Source organism: Numida meleagris, chromosome 2 (genome assembly GCF_002078875.1).
Source record: "Numida meleagris isolate 19003 breed g44 Domestic line chromosome 2, NumMel1.0, whole genome shotgun sequence".
NCBI classification, from domain to species: Eukaryota; Metazoa; Chordata; class Aves; order Galliformes; family Numididae; genus Numida; species Numida meleagris.
In genome coordinates, this window is record NC_034410.1 from 1,755,791 (window position 1) to 1,767,190 (window position 11,400).

At 43.9% G+C, this 11,400-nt stretch overlaps 1 protein-coding gene across 1 annotated transcript in view; it reads left to right on the forward strand.

Annotated features, from left to right (window-relative positions):
* Positions 1-10,390, forward strand: part of WNT9A (Wnt family member 9A) — a 53,644-nt gene extending 43,254 nt beyond the window's left edge. The window contains exon 4 of the mRNA XM_021387209.1: positions 6,896-10,390. Coding sequence (XP_021242884.1) covers positions 6,896-7,369 — 474 coding nt within the window. The 3' untranslated portion in view covers positions 7,370-10,390. The remainder of the gene's footprint in view (positions 1-6,895) is intronic.

An 11,400-nucleotide genomic window follows, 5' to 3' on the forward strand; every position in this document is an offset into this window, starting at 1 on the left:
TATGTGGGATGCTCTGCAGAGGTTGGTGGGAGGTGTGTGGACTTCTCCTTGCTGCTGGCTTGCTTGTTTTGGAAGTCCATGCAAGGAATGGCTTTTCCCCTTAGGCAGTGCTGGCAGGGACCTCAAGGGCTGAGCGTGCCTCTTGCTCTGGAGATAGGCTGTCCATATCAGGTAGATGTTTGCCCTGCTATCATCTGTCTGAGGAACTTCATGAAGTATCACGTAACATGTTATCAGAGAGCACCACCCTCTTCATTGCTGTATCTCCATTTTACAGAGGGGAAATTGAGACTCAGAAAGATTAAGTGACTTGCTAAAGGTCACACACAAGCGTAGCGAAGCAGAGCTTGGCACCCTGGTCTCCTGCTGCAGAGACAGTGTTTGCAAGCACCTCCAACTCCATCTTATATGGTTCCCACTGGAAAACATGATTCCAGTCAACCTCCAGAGTCTGTTGAACAGGTACTTTCAATTCTAATCTTGCAGTTTTCCAGTACCCTCAAAAATAGTGTTATAATTGCTCCTCTTGATGAGGCAAATCCATCTGAACTTACTAACTCAGCTGGTCCATTTTAAAAAAAGACACAAAATGCGTCCTTCATGTAGGTTTTTTTTTTTTCAGGGACGCATTTGTAGCGTGAAATCTAGCATCATGCTTTAAGTGAGGTACAAATCAAAGCTAGCAAATAACTGCTCTGAGACCAACTCCTGGTTTTGTACTGTATGGTGCAATTCACAGGGCCGGCACCAGTATTAATTGCTCCAGGTTCTGACAGGTAGGAACACACAAGCATGCTGTCTGGATTTTCCCCTCCTTGACGGTTGGACTGGATGATCTTGGAGGTGTTTTCCAACCTTGGTGGTTCTGTGATTCTTTCAAGTATAGGTTGGCTCAGCCTGAGTCTTTCTAAGGCCTTGGGATCAACACTCTGGAGGAAAGTGTTTGCTGTGTTCCATAAGCAGTGGCAGTTGGTTGTTTATGCAGAACGTTCTCAGCAGGTGGAATAAGAATACAATAGGGGAAAGAATTAACATACTCAAGTTGAAGTACAGTTATGTTACTGTATGTTTCTTGTGTGTTTGTGTGTTAATTGGTATTTCAGTAGAAGAGTAGTGGTAAGGGACACAGATTCTGAAAAAGCAGTTAGAGAACAGGCTGAGAAGAAGGGCTTTTTTAAAACATGGTAAAAGGAGGAAGGAAGAAAGAAAGGAAAGGAAAAAAAAAAAGCCAGCAATCTGTGAAACTCTTGTATTTCACCCAATGGTAAGACCAGAGCAAAGCGACAAGTCTTTGAGTGGTCTGGGCACTGTGAAGAAATGGGGCTGGTGGCTGTGGTCCAAAACAAACACCAATATTTGAGCCGAGACAATAACTAATCCTATTTAAATTGAAGGAGGATACGTATGTCGAGGATGGAGGCACCTCAAAGCGCTGTCTGAGGGCAGGCTTTTCCCTGGGCGCGCTGTAACCCCATGGAGGTTCATCAGCTCCCTCCTCTCTCCCAAACCATGGCGAATGGGTTGGAGCCCCGGAGCCGCAGCCCAGCCATGACGTGGCTCTAACCCAGGAATTCCCACGGCCGCGTCCCGGCTTCGCGCTGCTGCTGCCCAGACGAGAGTTGTCTGAAAACCACCGCCAGAGCCCCGTGACCCAGCTGGGAATGAATGGCAATCTGTCCTCGGCGTTTCAGCTAAAACACTGAGAAATTGTGTGTTGCAGCATGTCTGAGACCGATCATTACAGGGGCACTTAGTCTGAGCTTCGTAGCAAACCATTGTTGTGAGGAAGGATTACATGTTGCATAGCAATGCTCTGCTGTGATCCCTTTTCCCTATGGCTCTTATAAAGGCATTTGGGCAGGCGGTCCTGCGGTGCTATCTAATTTCCTCAGAGCAACAAGCACCAATAAAGACAGTTCAGTCTTGCTGTATCATAATTGTTTTCCTCATTGTGCTTTTGTCAGTATTTGCTATTCTCACGACGAGATCAATGGGGGTTTTTGTTCCCAAGTCAAACAAACTGATTTGCTTACAGAGCTTTATTTTCCTCCCGAACTGCCATCCTATTTGTGAGACTACCAGAGCAGGTGGTTGCTCAGAGTGGGAGGACGCAATTTCAATGTGTGATGCTGTCCTGTCCCACTGGTTGTACTTATTCAACTTCATTTTCATAGTGGAATATTTCTACAGTATATCACGATAAGGATTTAAATGTCCTAGGGTGTTGTTCCTCCTTTCTGAGCTGCTGTGACTCTGATGATGTGCAGTCGCCGTGGCGTTTAAGACATAGCATGAAATGTTTTACACTTTGGATTTAAGCTAATACATACATGTGACAAGACAGAAGCATGCACACAGCCGCTCAGCACTGTGTAGATGCAACATGATTATTGAATAAGTGGTGGTGCTGTGTGCGTGCAAGAGAGGCTCGTGTCTCTGGAGGATGGAGGCAGATCAGGCTCTGAACTGTGTGACTGCCTCAAACAGAAAAGAGGAACTACCTTGATTCATAGAATTGTTACAGTTGGAAAAGACCACTAAGATCATCTCATCCAACCATCAACCCATCAGCACCATGCCCACTAAGCCATGTCGCTAAGCTTGTGTTAGTCTTTTTCTGCCTTATGCGTCCTCGACTTTTTTTGGTAGGAAAGGTGAAATTATTCCAGCCTAGAAATCCCTCCAGGTTTGAAAGCATGATGTAGACACTTACCCACCTGTCCCAGTGCCCAGATGGGAACAGTTTCTCCAGTGTTGCTCTGAGCGAAGTGATGGCATTTCACAAGGTCGAAGTGTCCCGTAAGTAGGAGCTGGATATAAGCGTCTCTGATAGGACTGTTCAGCAAGAGGAGGAGAGTCTTTGGAAGCTGGGGAATGAGATAGGAAACAGAAGGGCTTTGCCAAGATTCATTTTGGCTGGTGGGTGGCGAGGGGCCCGTAGGCAGCAGTTCTCCATCACATGTCGCCTTGAAGAGCTGCGTTGTGACTGACAGCAGCAGAGGAGGCAGTCTGGGGAAGATATTTTTCTAGGATTTTCACTATAACTGCCTCGTAACATTCTTGAGCCCTTCCCTGCCCTTCGTGGAGAAGCTTTATGGGATGGTTGGGATGCACCATGCTTGCACAGTGGCCATATGAAAATACACATGCTGGATTTTGTGAGCTGGTGCATTCGTGAGAACAGAGACGATGAAAACTTTTTATACTTGGGTCCATCAGTGCATGACACCCAAGCTCTTCCAGCCACTGGTCAACAAGGAGCTAGAAGTGGGCCAGGAAAAACAAAACAATGGACTGATTCATTAGGGGATTTGTTCATCGCTGTTTAAGTCCAAAGAGTTTCCTAAATATATGCACCTAGTAAAATTTGAGATGCCCTGGCAGATATATCTGGACAGGCAGCTGGTGGCAAAGTACAATGTCTTACAGTGCCTAAAGTAACATTAGATGCAAATTTTTAGACACCTGAATTGTACCCCGAGGATGAGATTCTGCTCACACGTTCTCATATCAAAATTTATGTGCTTCCCTGAAAGCAGAGTTCCAAAGCTCCTGTTAGTGAGCAGAGATGTGGTCAGCACAGCCGTCAGAACCTGGAGAGCTGATCAGCTGAGCACATGAAGGTGTCTGTTGCCTTTTAGGCTGCCCTGCCTGCCTTGGCTCCAGTGGTTCAGGTGGGAGTTCGGAGATGTTTCTGAAATGTAGGCTGGATGTCTGCCTTGGTGAGGTTAACCCTGGCTGGATGTTGTGATTCAGGTGCCTAAACCTACATGCCTATTCCTACTTGAAGGTCTCAGGCCATCTACTAGCTGCCGATCCATTGGGATGTGGACTTCCAATATGTATCATGCCATGTGTGCCAGCCCCATGTGGGTGCCTTGGGAACCCATTGGTACTCATGCCTTGAGTGCCAGCTCTACCACTGAGCTTTGGAGAGGTGTCTCCTGACAAGAATAACCCCGTGTTTGAGTTCCCATCCTTCATTTCATGTCTGCGCCTTGTTCAACCAGCCCTAAATCCAGCCAAGGGCTGCGGGTACCAGCTGTGCCAAGTCTTCTTGGTTGCTTGCTTTCCCATCTCTACACAATGGTGTTCGTCTCCTTTCCCAGGTGGAGCAGATGCACATGGGTGCTGGGGGTGGTGAGAGGGTTGAGAAAAGATGAACAGATGAATGACTGCAGTGTGTAGCCCTTCTGCAAGTATCTCAGCAATGCTGCCCAGTTTGCTGATGGCCTGGGCGTGAAATCAGGTATAGGAGCTTTGTTTCACATGAGCTTAGCTCTCACTTCTGGACAACCAGTGCAATGTGACTTTATATGAGGGAAAACATGAGCGAGGATTGCTGTTTTGTTGTTTTTTTTTTTCTTGGTGTTGAAATGTGTTCTGTACGCTCTTGTCTAACATTGTGGGATTTCTTGCAGAGTTGGCTAGACGCTTTGGCACGCAAAGCGTGACAAGTCCCTAACCAAGCCGGCCCAGCTGAGTACTATAAGCAGTAACACATCTCCCTCTGTAACCCATCACTTGTTTGAATGCTACTGTGTATTATTGGATTGCATTTGAAAAGGTCTTGGCTGTCACAGGAATGAAGTGTGACCATTGGCCAGGCTTTGCTGAAGGCCATATTATGCATAGTGTCTTTCTAAAATTGTCTCTGTAATATCAGGATTGGGCCAGACCCCAACTCTGAGTCCATGACCTATTACACATTTGTACATGGTGCTCAGCAGGACTCATGTAGCCAAATAATTAAGAACCGGATGGTCAGGAAATGGATTGGAGCCAGTCCTCTGCTCTCATGAGGCCATAATGTAGGCAGACACCATAATGGGTAGAGGGGAGATTTTTTTTTTGTTTTTTAGAAACCATAGATGCCCCAGTGAAGGGCATTTCTCAGCAGAACCTGGACAGGAAGCAGCTCTATAAAACAGACTCTGTTCTAGCTGGCTATTTTAAGGGGTGGTTATACATCACCCATTTAAAGTCAAAATGTAAACGATTTTGGTGGGAGGGAGATCTATAAATATCTGTTTATAATCAGCGGGCAAAATACAGGTTATCTGTGATAGTCCAAATGTGCCCGCTGTCATGTTGCCCATGGGCTAGTCCCAGGAGTAAACCCTTCTCTGGGGGAGGTGGGGGAGAGCATTCATGGAATAACCCAAGTTGGAAGGGACCCATAAGAATCACTGAGTCCAACACCGTCTGGATGCTATTTAGAAGAAGATGGATATGCTGTTGTGCCAAGAAGTATCTTTATTGCAGTCTGATTTGAAAAGGGTACTATCTTATCATCATTTGGCTTGTGGACATAGGGTCTGCTGTGGCATATAGGGAGCTGGTACCATCTCTCTCTGAGCTGAGTAACGAATGGATAACTCTTTGCATTCATCTCTTTGCTTCCTTATACTGTGCCTACTTCCCATGCTGCTGCTTCTGTTGAAAATAACCTATTTCCCTCCTCTTCCCTTCCACATACCATGCTTCCACAGGTTTTTCCTTTTGTATTTACGCTTTGTGATAGCTCTGTGCAAGGTGTCCCCATGCATGATCTGGACATCTTCCTATATGTAGAATGATTTGCTTATGTTTTGGAAGCAAGTCACACATGTTCAGTTCCTGATATCTTGAACAAATTATTTCCTTCGTTTAGAGATCTGTGAGATAAGCCTTGTTGCTTGCAACATCACCCACAGCGAGTGTTTGAATATTAAAAAAAAGTTAAACCATAAAAATATAGTAAGAAAGAATTTGAAACTAAGCCTTGCCCTTAATAGTTGCAGTCAAGAGGTATGAGCAGACAGAGTTCAGTGCAACAGTACTGATGTGGAGGGTTCACTTCATTTTCTAGAGATTTAAATGCTTTCCTTTTCTTTTCTCCACTGTGAGTTTGAAGACCTTGGTCCCAAGTGATTTTATTCTTTTCTTTTAAAAAAAAAATTATTATTTTATTAATAATTTTTTATGCTTGACGTGTGACAACTCGTCTGTACTCAGGATCAGGTATGTGGTACAACCTTTAGTGCATGAAGTGTGTTCTCATAGCCAGGACTGAAAATTTAACACCCTCTTACCTCTCTGCAGGGTGTCTGCCCCACATTCTTTGCAGAAATTGTGCAGAATTGAAGATTCTATTCCCCCAGCCTCCCTGAGGCCACCAGCCCTGTCATAGTCCCTGCTGGAGCTACATGATAGGGACTCCTCACTGCAACCTAGATTTTACATTTTCCCCTTGAAACTGGCTGTATCAGAAGCCAAACTCCTCTTCCAAGCAACTACATGAAGGCTTTCCTTGGTGACAAAGTGAACTGGGTGGGATGCTATGCGTTGTTGTTATTGCTGGAAACAGCATGGCTTGAGTGTGTTTCCACTGAGCCTGCAATGCTAATTCGGAGGTACATGGGTTCAAGGTGGTAATGTTGTGCACACAACACACTCACGTTCTGGAACATGTGCCTTTGCCTCTCTGTAGAGATTCCAGCAGTGCTCCTGTCCTTCTCTCCATGAAACCAGCTCACTTTTGCTACAGCTTAATTCTTTGTTCTTATTAAAATGTATAAATAGGCATTAAAATATGTATTAATCTCCGACCGTGTAAGGTGAATGCCAGTACTGAACAGTCTTTAAACACTTTACCAGTGTCATTAACTATCCATGTAAGGCAGTATTCTGGCAGGTGTCATTTCTGGAAGCTGAGGCCCTTCTCAAGAGTGTTGAGCGTTTTCTGTCTTCTTCCAGCAGATGGTTTTTGTGTTGTCATCAACTTTGTGTTCCAGAAGTGGTGTTCTACCAGATGTTTGGTTTTGTTGGTGGTGGTGGGTTTTTTTTTTCTCTGTGCTTTGATTTCTTTCTTCCCCCATAACGGATTTTCTTTTGGGGATGTGTGTGTCTGCAGGTCATCAAAGCTGGCGTGGAGACAACCTGTAAGTGCCACGGTGTGTCTGGGTCCTGCACCGTCCGAACGTGCTGGAGGCAGCTCTCTCCATTCCATGAAATAGGGAAGCAGCTGAAGCAGAAGTACGAGACATCGCTCAAAGTGGGCAGCACTACCAACGAGGCCACGGGGGAAGGAGACATTTCCCCACCCAAGAAATCCATCCCTGGTCACAGTGATCAAATCCCAAGGACTACGGATCTTGTCTACATTGACGATTCCCCAAGCTTTTGTATGATGAGCAGATACTCGCCCGGGACTTCAGGAAGGAAATGTTACAAAGACAAGAACTGTGACAGCATCTGCTGTGGGCGAGGGCACAACACGCAGAGCCGGGTGGTCACTCGGCCGTGCCAGTGCCAGGTCCGCTGGTGCTGCTATGTGGAATGCAAGCAATGCACCCAGAGAGAGGAGGTTTACACCTGTAAAGACTGACACATCTTCTGCCTGATGGCAACCCTCAGCGGCGGGCGATCACGATCTATGAGAACTGCATATGGAGACAAACAGGGTTTGATTGACCTTCCGGGATCTGAAAGCTATGTTGAGACATAAGCACTTTGTAGGGTACAGGTGACCCAGCTGTGTTGCTGTTTTGTTTTTGTTTCGTTTTGTTTTTCCTGTAGACTGAATTTTAATGAGGTCCAACCATGTGGAAATAAGTGCCTGTCACACTGGGGCTAGACACCAGTTGACCTTTACCTTCATCGTCCATGCAATTTGACGGATCATTTCTCCTTGGAACATCATGATCGTTTCATGAATCCTCCATGAACTTTTGGGCTGATAGATTCTCTCTGGAATAATTAACCTATATTACTTTATTCCTGAAGCTTACCCAGTGGCTTAGAGAGCTGAACAGATTAAAAAAAAAAAAAAGAAAAGATCTTTCTGCTTTGAGTGCAGTCATATGCGAAGTAACCATTTTCCCCTCTTCTAAAACTGAGGAGTAGTGTGGGGTAAGCAAAAACAGCCCTGGTTGTTCCTCTAGTGACGCTTCTGCACATCCAGCAAACAAGGCTCTGACAAAGAGACCCACTTGGACGGTAAGCTTTTTAATGACAGCTCCGTATCCACGTGCTTTGATCACTAAATACAGCTCCAAAAATGTCGGGTCCACCATGTTGCAGATGGCAATATATCCAAGAAAGAGGTTGGGAAGACATTATAAAACCAGATGTGCCTGTCCCCTTCAGTCGTGTTATTTTTTTTTCATACAGTTTCTTCAAATGCAGTTCCTTCAGCATTATCACTGTCTTAATTGCTATTTAAAAAACAAACAAACCACTAGATAATTTTGTTTTCCCTTTGTGCATGACATTTTCCTCTCCTCTTCCCACCTCTTAATGATTGAATTCACCCTGTGGAAATTGCTTCAGAAATCTAAACTGGAACTTTTTAGTCTTATGTCAGCTGAATTTAGACGTGTTTTTGAGGAGGACAAGAGAAATTCCAGTGCATCTTGGAACGCAGCAATGTCTTGCATTGTATAGCAGCTGTTTTGGACTGGATCGGACCTTTGGAGGATTTGACTTTTCTTTTACTAGGTCATCATTCCATTTACTCTAAACTATGGCAGTGGTACATGACACAAGCTGTATGTAGTAAACCCTATGACCTTAAGATTTTTTTTAACCACTAGATTGAGAACTGTATTTTAAAAATACAGTTGCTAAATAGTAACCAACTGTTGGATTCAGAACATCTTATCGACGCAAAGACAACCTATCAAGTGGCCAGAGAAGCCAGAAGTCAACTGCAGAGGTAGATAGCTCTGATGCTGTGAAATAGATGACAATCTTCAGCATTTCTTCTTCCCTTTGAAGAGGATATTTTCAATCCAGGACTTGATGCGATAATATCCATTAGTCATATAAAAGTGCTTCTGGGATTGGAAGTGGCCGGTGAATGCCTCAACAAAACTTTCTGAGGAAACACTGGAGAGTGGAGGGCATTGTATTTTATTTTTATATCAACTTTTGATTGTCCAGTAGTAGCAATTTCCACCCATTTTGTATTGACTGTTGATCTGGTTCTCAAAAGAGGAAAGCTGGCTGGAGTTTTTCAAGTAGTAGTAGAGGTTAGCCAAGCAAAAAGAGAGCAGGTTTTCAAGATGGACCATTATTTTTCAAGACGTTGTGGTTTTTTTTTTTTTAATTTTATTTTTCTCTCTCTTTTTTTTTTTCTTTCCCCAAACAGTAGCCACTAATATTTAAGCTGTTTATGTGCATCTACTGGGAGGAAAAAAGTAGTTTTTTTTTCTTGGTAACTGATAGCTGCAGCCCAACCTGACTTATTGGCATCAAATCTAGAGGTAGGGGACTCAGGAGGGACAGGAGGTTACTTTTAATAGTGCTATGATCCTGCAAAGTAAAGCATACTGGCTCTTTTTTTGATATTTGTATATTTGCTGTACAAATCTGGAGACTGAGGTAGCGCTGTAGAAGGAGTAATCCACACAAGGAGTAGTGCACACACAGTATTTGTCCCTTCCACCACAACAGCTGCACGGTGGAGCACACGACACAGAGGTTTTGCAGGAAGGTCTCACGGCTTCTGGGAGATGCACCTCTTTGAAAGTCACTCACGAGCAGTTTATCTAATGGTTTAAAAAATAAACTGACTAGGAACCTGTTATTCGGTGTCTGCATGCGAGTATATGTATACACGCATGCAGACACGTAAATATATATATAAATATTGAACGAACATTTATTTATTTTAACGCCCTTCAGAAGGACCTTCTTATGGTTTCAATGTGGTATTATGTTAAATTCTTTCTCCCTCTTTCTCTCTCTCTCACACACACACATGCATATGTGCAAACTCTTTGTTTCATTTTTTTGTGTGTGTGTGTGTGTGCTAGAATAGCTCTTCCCCTCCAAAGTAAGGCTGGATCCAAACCTGCTCAAAACATGAGGGTTTTTGGATCTGAATTACTATTTCTGGCCCAGTTCTTTTTTTAGATATTTGTTCTTCGTTGAAGAATGGGCCACAGTTTATGTGCATTATTATTATTATTATTAATTATTATTATTATTGTTATATTTAAACCGTGGGCCTCATTTTCCTTCTTTTCACTGGTGTCTCTGTCTCCGTTGACCTCGCTGGAGTAACTCCACATTGCACTGGTGTGAGAGGAGAATTGAGTCCCTAGATGCAGAAGAGAGGGCAGAGCTGGCATGGATATCATTGTAGAGCAAATGCCTGTGTCTGGGGGGTAGGGTGTCTTGGTGTGTTTGGGGAGAGAGTGATGGGTGGGCAATGAGCAGGCTGCCAAAGCTAGACTAGAAGAACGAGGCAAAGAGTGAATGAACTACTGAGTGAAAGAGCTCTTCTGTGTATTATAATTCACGCACTGAAGCCTGGATGCTTTCTGTAAGTATTTAAAAAAAAAAAAACTAAAAAAAACTAAAAACAAAGCAAACAACCAACACCACCACCAACAACAAAAAACAAACAAAAAAAAAAACAAACACAAAAAACAAATTGTATTTATGTTAATGTGGATATATTACTTGCCTGTTCTATATTGTAAATAGCAAGGTTTATTCTCCTGTGGTTAAAAAAAAAATTATAAATAACTAAATAGTAGCGAGGCACATGTGTTAAATGTATAGGCAGTGTATAAAATGTACTAACACTCTGAAATCAGGAGAACTCGTCTTCTTGGCCTTTTGACCTAGGGTGGTAAAACATATGTGGGTTACTTCTCTTCTCCCCTCACCTTGTTGTGTGTGTTTCTTGGGTGGCACGGGGAGACGTTTAGCTCCAGCATTTTCCGATGTTTGCCTTATCTTTGAAGAAAGAATCTGGGGGAGAAGCCTCGTTTTGGAAGAATCCAATGGAGCTTGAGTAGTATGGAAGCATGTAGTAGCTGGAAGGAATGTTGGTAAACCGGCTTAAAACTCTCTTGAGACCTAAGCCTGGGTTTTCTGCAGGTCAGGGTTCTGTTGTAGAACTGAATTGGAGCTGTGTAGGAGCATGTGCTTGTGCTGTTCAGTATGCACATTCAGAAAACCCAGTGTAGGAAACCCTAAAGGCCTCTGTCAGACACTGAGTGGTGTCCTTTGGGTTACAGCTGTTTCAAATTGGATTTTTCCAGAGAGGCTAATCCCACCCCTACACCATTGGATCTCCAGTGCAATTCAATGAAATTGCTCATATTTGTAAAACTACTATAGGAGTCGATTTGGGCCCAGAATCTTTCGTGGTGTCACTTCTTAAAAACGAAACAAAACCAAAAAACAAGTGCAAAGCAACTTTTTCTCTTCTTCCCCCCGCTCTGCCCCTGAGAAACAGATTTTTGCAGCAGATATAACTGGAGAAGGATGGATTGGTGTAGGGGAGGTCTGTGGCTTCTGATCTCCTTTCACCTCCTGTCCCCCAAAAGTGTCAAAGCGTTGGTTCTCCTAAGCTGATCCAGCAAGACTTGCAAGATCGGTTTTGGGGTGGGGGGGTGCAAC